General features: G+C 40.5%; 1 protein-coding gene across 3 annotated transcripts in view; it reads left to right on the top strand.

Annotated features, from left to right (window-relative positions):
- The first annotated feature begins 273 nt into the window (after window positions 1-273).
- Window positions 274-11878, top strand: part of mink1 (misshapen-like kinase 1) — a 33276-nt gene continuing 21671 nt past the window's right edge. For all 3 annotated transcript variants that reach the window (XM_063487509.1, XM_063487508.1, XM_063487507.1), the window contains exons 1-8: window positions 274-1637; window positions 6790-6855; window positions 7279-7461; window positions 7550-7660; window positions 8297-8387; window positions 8481-8611; window positions 8702-8756; window positions 11328-11406. In XM_063487509.1, coding sequence (XP_063343579.1) covers window positions 1581-1637; window positions 6790-6855; window positions 7279-7461; window positions 7550-7660; window positions 8297-8387; window positions 8481-8611; window positions 8702-8756; window positions 11328-11406 — 773 coding nt within the window. In that variant the 5' untranslated portion in view covers window positions 274-1580. The remainder of the gene's footprint in view (window positions 1638-6789; window positions 6856-7278; window positions 7462-7549; window positions 7661-8296; window positions 8388-8480; window positions 8612-8701; window positions 8757-11327; window positions 11407-11878) is intronic.

Genomic DNA, 11878 nt, shown 5'->3' with positions numbered 1-11878 from the left:
TTAGATGTGGCACTTATTACCAAAATCTGCATTGTTTATTCAGCAGTATTTTAGCCTTAAGCGTGTATCCAGTGACCCAGAAGGCCAGAGCAGGACAGGTATGCCTAGGGATGATCTCAGCTGTGCAGCTCAAACAAGACAGAGGCAGCTGCGTAGGCTGAAGTCCACTGTAATTTCGGGTAATTTGTCCCTGATGAAGCACCGTAGCCAGTCGAGAAGAGAAAACACTTCAGGAGTGTTGCGTGCAGCCAATCGTCAGTACAAACCCAACAAGACTACATCTAGGCTGCGAGTGGGAGGGAGGAGTGGACTTGGGAAGCAAAACATGGCGAAATAACAAGTTTGGCGGCTATACCGCAGTTAGAAACTGCACCGATTCTAGCAGTGGCGGACTATGACTGCAAGTTCATAAAATCTGGACGCCGGAGATCGACGGCAGCGCTCAACTTTGAAGCGTCGAGTGCTCAGGCTTACAAGTATTACGGTGGCTGCCGATAACACAGTGCCTGCTCGTCTGCCCGTGTTTTCCCCCGGAAGGTTGGCAGTGCTAGGCGCGACTGTCAACACAGAAAATGGATGAAGAAGGAAAGGGAAAGTTTATTCTGGAAAAGACAATTTAGCTCGCTAGCCTAGCTGCGTTAGCCAGCCGGCCAGTTAAACGTTAGATTAACCGCACACACCTGACTCGGTATTCGGATTATTTGTGCGCTCTGGACGAAACCCGGGGGGCGAATTTAAGTCGCGTTAACAAGTTTGACAACTGCAGCCGCAGGGAATCGCATTTGAAACGAGGCCCTTTTTTTCCCATTTTTTTCCTCCCCACGCTCCTAATCTGTGACAAAATCCTGGGAGGTTTCAGGCCAGCGATGAGAGCCTGACGGTCGGTTCTGGTGCGGTGCGGACGGACCCGTGGACGCCATCACATCAGACGTTGCGTTCTCAGTAAAACAATCACTGCGCTGATAAACCGTAAATAATAAAAAATAGCATACTTTATCAGTGTAAGTAGGAATGTTTCAGTGGCACACAACACCTGTCTGGTAGTTGTTTTTCTTCTTCTTCTCCCCCCTCGGTGACACGCATCGGTGTATTATATATGAGATTAGCTGGGATGTTGGAGAGCAGGGGAGAAGCGGCGTCTTGTCAAAATGAACGCAGCAAGGTGTTCAACAACAGCGGAGGTGCTCTGCATTTGAAACCTGCCAGTTGTTAGATCGATATCAAATGGGCGGCTAACAGCGACGTTGACAGCCTGTCTAAAAAAATCCTACTTTTTAAGTTGCATGCGATTTGATTAGCTGCCGCAGGCGGCATTTCTGTAAAACAAGTGCGAATAACATTTACAGCTTTCGGCCAGAGTTGACGTGAGCTAGCCAGCTGGGTGCGTCTGTCCGCTCTATCTGCGATGCATTTGCTAATCTAAGTGCTACAGCTCCTGCGTGTTGGACCGCCACTTTGCTGTATTTCCTCTGGGTTTAGGCCGTTATAAGCTCGCGTGATCGGCCGCTTAAATCCCCCTTAAGCACTTCTTGTCAAATAAGTGGCTAACTTATTAGCCAGCGTGATAAGTTTCTCCAGCTATGTCTGAAAACGCCCCCACAAGAAGCCTGGATGACATAGACCTCGCAGCTCTGAGGGTGAGTATTGTTATTAGCAGATAAGTGAATTGTAAAATGATGGCAGACGGACTCATTAGATGTTATGTCATATGCCAGTTCGCCTCAGACACAAGCACGACCATTGAACACCCACGCGAAAAAGTTAAGGTGGGATAAACATCAATCGGCCTGCGTTATAGGCAGTACAGTCTGTACACAAATCCTCCAAGTATATGTTGGGATTTCTCCCTTAAAGGACCACCTTACCTTACCTTACCCTGCCCTGACAATGTTAATTTGTAGGTTGGGGGGGGGAATAAGCACCAGTATCTATAAAACACTGGGCCACTGTGTTATTACATCATGTAATGGGAAGGCTGGTTTATTTAAAGTACATTTTGTCTTCTGGTGGTATTTTCTTATGGAGGTTTATGACTCCATAAGAAAACGGCACATCTATGTCGTTTCAATAACTGATAACATTCTAATATTGTAATATTGTTGATATAATGTAACATCAGACTGTTCGTGAAGAAATTAGACCTGGAGTTTGTTCCTTTTGTATTTTAACTGGTGTCCCATTAAAGTCCCCAGTTTGAAAATCCTAACTTCTGCAACATTAGAAACCCTTCGAGAGGCAAGAAATCTGTCACATCCCTTTTAACATTTCTCCCCATCACTATGGAAGCTGTTAAGAACGTGCAGAATTTGATGTTACAGTAAATCCACTTAAGACAGACCTGGTGTGTGTGTGTATGTATGCGTGTGTGTGTGTGTATATGTGTATATATATATATATATATATATATATATATATATATATATATATATAAAAGGAAGTGTTATAATGCATTCACTCAGTGCTTGTTTGAGAAGAATCGGTAATGTTTGACTGACTTTTGAATCCCCTTCTACAGTTAAAGTGATCAAAAGGCTACCCAATAACTCCAATTCAAACTATGTTTAAAATAATACCATCATTTTCTTGACAAAGTAAGAGGGTTTCATAGGATTCCCTCTGAAAAAGATGAGGAATTTCTAGTATTTCAGTGTAGCTCTCACATGGTAATGGGGCTAAACAGGTCAGGATATTTTACCCAAATACCGATTGTTTGGGCAGGTTTGTCCTGTTTCCCTGACCTTCTTCTGAGGTTTCACCTGGAAATTTCACCTAAGCCTTCACTAACAACACAGGCAGATGTGACGTAGTTTCTAAAAATTGTAGTAATGATTTAATCTCGCAGTTCATTTAGTAATAATTTATTGTGTATTTAAATGGTGGATCTAGTAATTTACGTTGCAGTTTGCTTATAAGAACAGTTGGGTAGGTGCAAAAAATGGCCCAGGGTTTGTTGCCCTTCACGGCTGAGATGTGGAAATAAATAGTAGTTTGTTTGTGCCTCTATCTATGGCTGGGTATTCCACTGAAGAAAACTGACCGTGTGATGGCTGTGGCTCAGGTGATAGAGCAGGTTGTCCATTAAATGCAGGGTTGGTTGTTTGATCCCGTGCTACATTTCCTTGGGCAATACACTGACCCCAAATTGTTGCATGACAGCTCTGCTACTATTGATTAATGAGTGAAACAGAACCAGTAAAGATGCGTCTTAGAGAATTTATACTTAATGCTGCACTAGGGAATAGTGATTAAGCAGGTCAATGACTAGTCATTTATTTTGCTAAGGTTAAGTTACTGGTGTGTTTAAACAGGGTAAATAATATTAATTTACCTAACTGTTTTTCACATCTTAGAAGTTTTGCCATCAAAATCTAAATGATAAGCCACCAGAATAAATAAGTGTCAAATTGTTTTTGTAGTTTTCTCAAATGACAGTTTAAAATTTTATTGTAAACAGATATTTTGTTTACTGTCACTGTAACTCACCATCACTCATCTATTTAAATTTATCCAAAAGGGACATTGCACTATTGTAAACATGAGCGTGAGAGCCATTTAATGTAAATATGCCAGATTTAGCTGTATAGGCTAATTTTCCTCTGCAATCCATGGCAGGTTGATAGCACTGATCAACATTAAAAGAAAATCATCTGTGTATGGAAAATAAACAGAGCCATGTAACATACTGAACAGACATTAAGTACCACTTATTGTATCAAACTCACAATAAAAAACAAAAGTAGATGTATACAATCACAAAAACATAGACGTATGCGTCAGATTATGACAGCATGTTTATTTATTCTTGAGCTTTAACAGTCGTGTTTTCCTCCCCAATAAAGGTTTTTCAGGGTATGTTTAATTCAATATTTTTGCGTCAGTTTTTTACTGGCTAGCATTCTCCTCGTTACCTGCCTCGCATTACAGCATATCTCTGGTGTTACCATCACTTCTTGAAAAACGTGATAGTGTGAAACTATTGGCAGGACAGTGAACTGCGTCATCCACATCTGCGCATATTTGTGGGTTTTGTACTTGAGGCTGCGAAAAACAAACAAAAGGGGACCTCACTCTTAGATTTAAAAAAAAAAAAGGGTTTGAAATTATTAAATGGGCTTTAAAAAAAATCAGTGTCTCAATCACAGCATTTTTCCAGAAATTTGCTACACAGTACAGGAGTCCAGCATTACATAACAACAGTTCACTGCAAACAGGCATCAACAAATTATTTATGCAGAAACACTTACATTGCCAGTAGCAGGGGATAAAAGCAAGCAGGCCAACTGCACAACTGTATCGATTACAGGTGACATAATAAGTTACATATTTAAATGGTGAATGGACTGGTTCTTATGTAGGGCTTTTCTACTCTGCCTGAGCACTCAAAGCAATTTATACCGCTTGCCAACATTCACACAAATTCATACAAACTCTTTATTCTATGTTTTTTAAGTGTTTTTTATCCAACACTCAGACTCTGCTGGATGCATTGGAGCGGAACTTGGGGTTAGCATCTTGGCTAAGGCACGATTTGGCATGTGGACTGGAGCAGCCAAGAATCAAACCACCAACCTTCCTCTTAGTAGATGACCTGCTCAGCCTCCTGAGCAGCAGCCACTAGCCAATATGTAGAAATTGCAAATGAAATTGAGGTTTTTTACATTGCTACAGTCAAAAAGTCAATCATCTTAGCCACCAACAACAATGATAATAATAAAGTTTATTTGTATAGGACCTATCGAACCCAATGTTATAGTGTGCTTCCCAAAAATGAAGAATAGACTTTAGAACGATAACAATACAACAATAGACTAAATTAAAATAAACCGTGCAAGACTCAATTGTCAGTTACGTGAAAATGTGAAGGAATAAAATAGCTGTAATATTAATAAAAGCTCTGGAATGCTTGATTTGCACTTTCTTAAAAGGTTAAAACAAATCTATAGCCATTTCCTGTAATTTTTGTTATTCTTATTTTACACACATTTGATGTACATTCCAATTTAATAACAATAAAATTGTTCCCTGATTCTAATCGCTGAAGGCACGCGATGAGTTTTGATTTTGACGATTGCTGCAGGTCTGTAACCACTTCTTTTTCTTTTCTTAGAAAGACATCCCCTCTTAGCGGTGTTGACATTGCAGGAAATAGTTTTCTTTCCTCTTTAACCATCACCACAATATTTTACAGTGCATACTGTTAAACCTAGCTTACCATCTTGACTATTTGGCCCAATTATGTGCGTTAGTCACTGAGGTTCCCCTCCTTGTACATGGGTACAGCCACATGGTTACAACCTCCCCCTTCTAGCCTAGTTTTACTGACACCTTGCTTGTTTTGCATTCACTGCAGACACTTTAATTGACTTTTTGCTGGTGGTGCTACTCTTTGAACATCACTGTACCCTTCCCCTTCCATCACATCTTTCCTCTCATCCCACTCTGTGCTTACGTGGGTGAAGATGCCGTCTCTGCCTCGCCACCCACTCTATCGTTACGTTGTTGCCTTTAATACCGTGGGGTTTTATTCCCCCCCTCCTGTTTTGCGTTACCATTTCCCCACTTTTCTGTCCTCTATACTTAACATGTTTTATCTCATCATATAACCATGTGTATTGAATCTTTGGTCATTTCCCCGATATACTGCCAAGTTTTCCCAATCATGCTGTTCTTTATCGTAATTCCTTGTCCTAAAGGAAAATCTTCTCCTCCCTGTTGAAGGCGTAAAAACCCCATCATTGGAAATGGATGAAAGCAGGATAGGTCATGGTGTACAATCTAAACCCAAAGCAGCAGTCTCACCACCCACACATCTTCTTAAAGCCATATTGAAATTGCATGAAAGTGGAACTGCTTGTCATTTCCCTTGTCTCTTGGGGGGGAGGGGGTTGCATAATTGAGTCAAAGCAACCTACTCATTATTAGTGTCAGTGAAATATGTGTTCGTGGTACTGAAACACAGAATGAACAGATGAAGAAAAAGGCAGAAGTTTTATGTCAGTATTGTCAGAATCTGTCTTTGTATATCTAATCTAGTATCAATATTTAGTGTCTCTGAGTGTCTGCTTCCTCCGTGTAAAGTTTTGTGGGTGGCAGAGAACACTGAGTTTAGATCATTTGTATGGAAATATGTAATTGTGATATTGTCTCCGGCGTACACAGTAGAAGCCACTGGGATTGCTGTTATTTGTTTTTGTCTGTGGTCTCTGTTCTGCACAAGCCCATGTGCTTTATGTGGTTTTATGACACTGTTCTTAAGGGGTATAGATCTGTAGCTGCGCTTACATCTAATGATAGTACACAACTTCTGAAATTGCAGTCATAAAAAAAAATTACACAGATCTTTCTTTGTCTTCAGCGGGGCCTCGTGTTAATTTAGCCTTTGTGCTAATATAACTGCTGGTTGATTGCAGCTGTTTCAAGAACAGGTGAGGTTTAGCAGGGTGCTAGTGTTTAAGGGTTAGTCTTTACCCAAGAAATATGAGCGCAGCAACATGAAATACAACCTGCACTTGGGGTCAGCATTGAAGTGTAAATGTGGAGGATTCAAAGAAGAACAAAGCAAGCATCACCCACTTAAAAACAAAAATAAATGTGGTGTGCTTTGAGTGCAGTCATTGTAATTTTGCCTTTTCCCAAATGTTGAAAAAGAAAAGTGAATTAGGTTTGTTTTTGTTGAAATGCTTTGTCTGTCTTTAGTATGTCAAGCTGATGTGGATTAAATGTCTGATGTATCTTAATCGCTCTGCCTGTCTACTGCAAGTCATTTTAAACTGCTGCTGTCTCCACTAGGATCCAGCAGGAATCTTCGAGCTGGTCGAGGTTGTTGGCAATGGCACATATGGACAGGTGTACAAGGTGAGCCATGATGCCCTTGTGACATATGAGTAATGCACGAATTCTAATGGAGAATAAAAAATTCAGTGCCTGAATTATCACTTGTGCATTGAGTGAGCATTTTGGATTGTTGCTGCGCATTCTCCTTCAGTGTCTGTTCTTTAAACGTTCTGTACATTAACTTCTTAGATTACAGCAGATTTAGCCCACTGTCATGTCAGTGAAAATTTCAGCTATCAGGCTGTTAAATTTCAAGTGGCAGTGACGGGAAGATAAGGCACTCTAGTAAAAGGAAATGTAAATTAAGAACAGGAAAATGATGTGAAGAAGCAATTAGCCACACTTAATGGACCAAATTCAAAGAGTTCCAGGAAGATAGAATCTTAGATTCACTTTAAATTTTACTGATTAGTGTTAGAATGATTCAACTTGCTTTTTGTTCAGGGACGTCACGTGAAGACGGGCCAGCTGGCTGCCATCAAGGTGATGGATGTTACAGAGGAGGAAGAAGAGGAGATCAAAGCTGAAATAAACATGCTGAAAAAATACAGCCACCACCGCAACATAGCCACATACTACGGTGCCTTTGTCAAGAAGAGTCCGCCGGGACACGACGACCAGCTTTGGGTCTGTCTGCCACTGTGTCTGGGCTGATGGTTTAATGGTTGCAAGCCTCATTAATTGTTCTAAGTGAGATGTGTTTGTTTCCTCATAGCTGGTGATGGAGTTTTGTGGGGCGGGGTCAGTGACCGACCTGGTGAAAAACACTAAGGGCAGCTCTCTAAAGGAGGACTGGATTGCTTACATCTGCAGAGAGATCCTAAGGGTGAGAAATCAAGAAGCCATGTTTAGCCACAATGCCAAAGGGTTGACAGACCACACTCCTCCACATACTAGTGAAGTTTTGTCACTTGCACAGTTGTCACTTTGTAGTGTCAAAGTCTGTCCAGAGACAGATGGACCAATAAACACTTGGGAAAGTACTTAAAATCACCTATGCGCTGGTTCCCACAGAAGTACATTCCTCCCTGACCAGATTTTTTTGTCAAGATAAGGCAAACACGTAGGCAAACTCAAGGTGAAAACAAAGCCAGCTTTGGCAGGTGAATACTACTAATTACAGCTTTTATACAGTACGCAGGGTTGTACTACACCATTTCACAACCTCAAATCCAACTGTTAAGCCTCATGTGTGACTGTAATTTTGCACATTTGTGATGCTATCACATTTTTAAGAGCAGTCCAAAGATGTGCGGATAACGCAGAAAGCCGATAAACTACTCAACGCTGCTATTGTGTTAGTGCTTGTCAGAGCAGGTATCTACAAGGCCACATTTTGCCAGGCTGACACACATACACACTTGCTGTTTTTGCCACTAACGTTTGTGCAGCAGAGCTTGTTACATACTGATCTTTTTTTTCTTTTTTTTTTTCCTTTTTTGTTTTGTTTTTATATGAACAGGGTCTGTCTCACCTCCATGCCCATAAAGTTATCCACAGAGACATCAAGGGCCAGAATGTTCTGCTAACAGAGAATGCAGAGGTCAAACTGGGTATGTTAGTTTTGATAGTGTGCATTACTAAAGCAGACCCAGTCTCGGACCCTTTTCTGTCTCTTATTTCTCGTTTCTTTATTTCACTTTCAGTCGATTTTGGGGTCAGCGCCCAGTTGGACAGGACAGTTGGGCGAAGAAACACCTTTATTGGCACACCGTACTGGATGGCACCTGAGGTCATTGCCTGCGATGAGAATCCTGACTCCACCTATGACTACAGGGTAACACCAGCCACAGTATTGTTTATGTGCATGCAGTATGTTGTATGAACAAAGCGCAAGGCTGACCCTGGACCCCTGTGTATTTTGCAGAGTGATATTTGGTCCTTGGGAATCACAGCTATTGAGATGGCCGAAGGAGCTCCTCGTAAGTGTCTTTGTAACCTTTGCACACTTTTTTGAACCAGTTTTTGCTAAATAGTGCATATTAACATAGCAACAGATAACTCATAATTTCAAAGCCCATTCTGCAAGACGTCATGAATGAGCCTGTCTTGCATATGCAGCCCTGTTGTCTGTATCTTCAGATGGACGGCTGACTCACTGTAATCAAGGTAGTGAAGTTGTGAGCTGCCAGTTGGCTTGTGGAGGCTGCTTGTACAGATCTCTCCGGTCTGCTTAGCAGGGAGCTTTGTCTGCATGGAAATTTGGTGTTAAATGCAAAGAAGCAAAGAAAAAATCTCACTGAAGAGTAGCAGCTAAAAAGTTTGGTAAAGAAGGTGTCGAACAGTAGCTCAACACCAGTAGCTTATAGTGCCTAGTGCGCTCCTACATTTGATAAGTGGGTGGTTGTTTTCAAACTGATATATGTGCAGAGTTTGAGAGTAGAAGGCTCGAGTCATTCACTGGCTGGTGTGGTTTTGTGACACCATTCAGTATGAAGCCTACAGAAAACTGCTGTGTAAATTTGAACCCTTTAGTGAAACGTTGACATCACAACGAGTCTAGTAGTTCCTTCTTTGAGATGAACAAAATTTCTATTTTCAGAATAGATCGAGAGCCACTGCTTTCCCTTTAGACCATTCTGCAAGTTCAGAAAGCTCCTGCAGATCATGATGTTGCTGCTGTGAATGACACGCGGCACACAGACCAACTGTCAAGCTAGTGTTGTACCGTGATAAATTATGCAGCATGTACTGACTGTATCAGGCTGATAACTGAAGTTTGGTTTCCACTAATAAAGCGATCAGCTAGCCTCTATTTTTAAAAATGGTTGCTTTTGATAGTAATGCTGAAACCATTTGTCAGTTGATTTTTATTTATATTATAGTTAACGTATAGTTTGTATAGTTAGTGTATATTGTCAAAATAGTAGAATTTCAAACTCAGTACTGATACCCAGAAAAATGCATACAGATACTTGATGCCAATTTCAAAATCACAAGTCAAAGAAGAAGCATTTCTTTTAATGAAGGTTAAAACAATGCAAATGATAAGATCAATAACACTGTGATTAAGTTGTCTGCTATAGTGTAAAAAATACAGGAACAACATAACTGTGTGTGTGTGTTGTATATCAAATAGAGATTAAGTAGGTTAACAATTATGATAACTGTTTAAAACTTCAGTGTTGTTGAAACGGGACCTTTACTGACCGCTCGATATTCCTCCTGAAATGTTGTTTGGTGCTGTGAGCGTCAGCTACTTTAGCTGTTAGTGAGAGGAGGGGCTGTGTGCCTGCCTGTCTGCAGCAGTGCTGTGTGAAGTTTTGTGTCGACTGGAGGAGGCAACGATGGCACTATTTATAGCAATACAAATGAGTATGTAATAGTAATTTTGAGTACTGATTAGTATAATTGGTGTCAATTTAATATATATATATTTTAAATATAATATTGCCAATCCTAAATGCAAGACAGGTTTTATGAATCTGCTAACACCTGCTTCAAAGTGTAATAAAAGCATAATAACTATGCTAAAGCACACACTGACCTTGGCTCTCTTTGTTATATTCTATAACAACATGATGGGCATTATCGTCAGTTATTAGTTCTGAATGTTGAATTTGCTCTTTATTACCGTAATCAATATTCTTCCAAGTAAACATTATTCTTAATTAGGTTAAATAGTCACAGTAGTAGTTAAATATCTGCACTTGGTGTTTTTATTTCTGTACTGATCACATGACCTAAATTTACTGGGAATTCATCCATTATCAGCAGGGTTGGCGAGGATTCTGTATGATATTTGTCACAGTTTCACTGGGATAGCTTTATTGTGCCGGTTCTAGTAATGTGCTCACGATCCTTGCAGGGTGAATCAAAGCATTGGTTGCACAGTATGCTCACTCCTTGCTCATCTTTAGCTTTTTTTTTTTTTTTTACCTCCTAAAGGTAATTGTTTGAGTGTTGAGCTTTTGGACTGTCTGTAGTAAAACACCGAAAGGGACAGCGGCAGGTAACCGTTTGCACAAAATAATTTCTACTCCCGGGATTTTTAGAAAAGTGCCAACATCGTGTCAGTGGGTGAGCCATTTCTCTAGTGCATGTTATATGGAGCACATTCTCACTGTGATTCCTGTGGTTTGCGCATACTTTAAAATGCTGAAATGAAAATTTCCTCTTTCCTGCCTCAGTCACGTTGGATATGTCCTAAAGACTGTGTTACAAAAGCCTATTTACTGTGAAAGTCTAAAGCTAACCAGTCAGGTTTAGCTACCTACCTACGCTGGGAACACAATGACTCACAGTCCTTGTTCTTACATTCAGTGTAACAATAAGCCTGAGGCACTGGGAACGATTGGATAACAGCAGCTGTAACCATGTTTGAGGATGCAGAAAACATGTATAATGGTGGCATGTGTTATTCACAAACTGCCACATGTGGAAGTGGATGATACTCTAACATTACCCTCATTCTGATGTGCTCTTTCTTTTGTAAATCGGCTCACAGCATGGACCAAAAGATTTAACTCCAGTAATCTCCTTTATTTCTTTAGCCTTGTGTGACATGCACCCAATGAGAGCCCTCTTCCTGATCCCCAGGAACCCCCCTCCAAAACTTAAATCGAAGAAGTGGTGAGTTATCAGCCTTATCAGTGCCTTATATCAAAGTGTGTGAAAAGCTTTTTTTTTTTCTTAGCATGTGTTGGTTTGTGCATTCAATAAACACTGTTCTAGTATATTTCCCTCTAATAATAATTCAATAATTTATGAACTACAGCCAACAAATAAGCGTAGTCTATTGTGATGGCAAAAAAGTGGGTCAGTTCAGGAGGGCACGGTTTACATGTGATGTAGTAGTGTCGTCACTTTGCGTATCAGGTTACTGCTGTATGTGAATGGAAACGTGCGGATGGTACAAGAAATTGAAGCACGGTGTCCAGTTTCCAAAATCTTGTGCATCAAGTTAAATTGGGTGCATTTGCAATAGCTGAATCTCCCTCAGATTTCAAAACATTAAAGGTCGTGCACTTGTTCTCCTTATGAGCCAGATTTGATTGCTTGCAAGCATTTAAACTAATTTGTCATGTTTTCTCCTACCCGCTAC

Source organism: Pelmatolapia mariae, linkage group LG10_11, assembly GCF_036321145.2.
Source record: "Pelmatolapia mariae isolate MD_Pm_ZW linkage group LG10_11, Pm_UMD_F_2, whole genome shotgun sequence".
Classification (NCBI taxonomy): domain Eukaryota; kingdom Metazoa; phylum Chordata; class Actinopteri; order Cichliformes; family Cichlidae; genus Pelmatolapia; species Pelmatolapia mariae.
The sequence above is the reverse complement of the archived record's forward strand: the minus strand, read 5'-3'. Positions and strand labels throughout refer to the sequence as shown.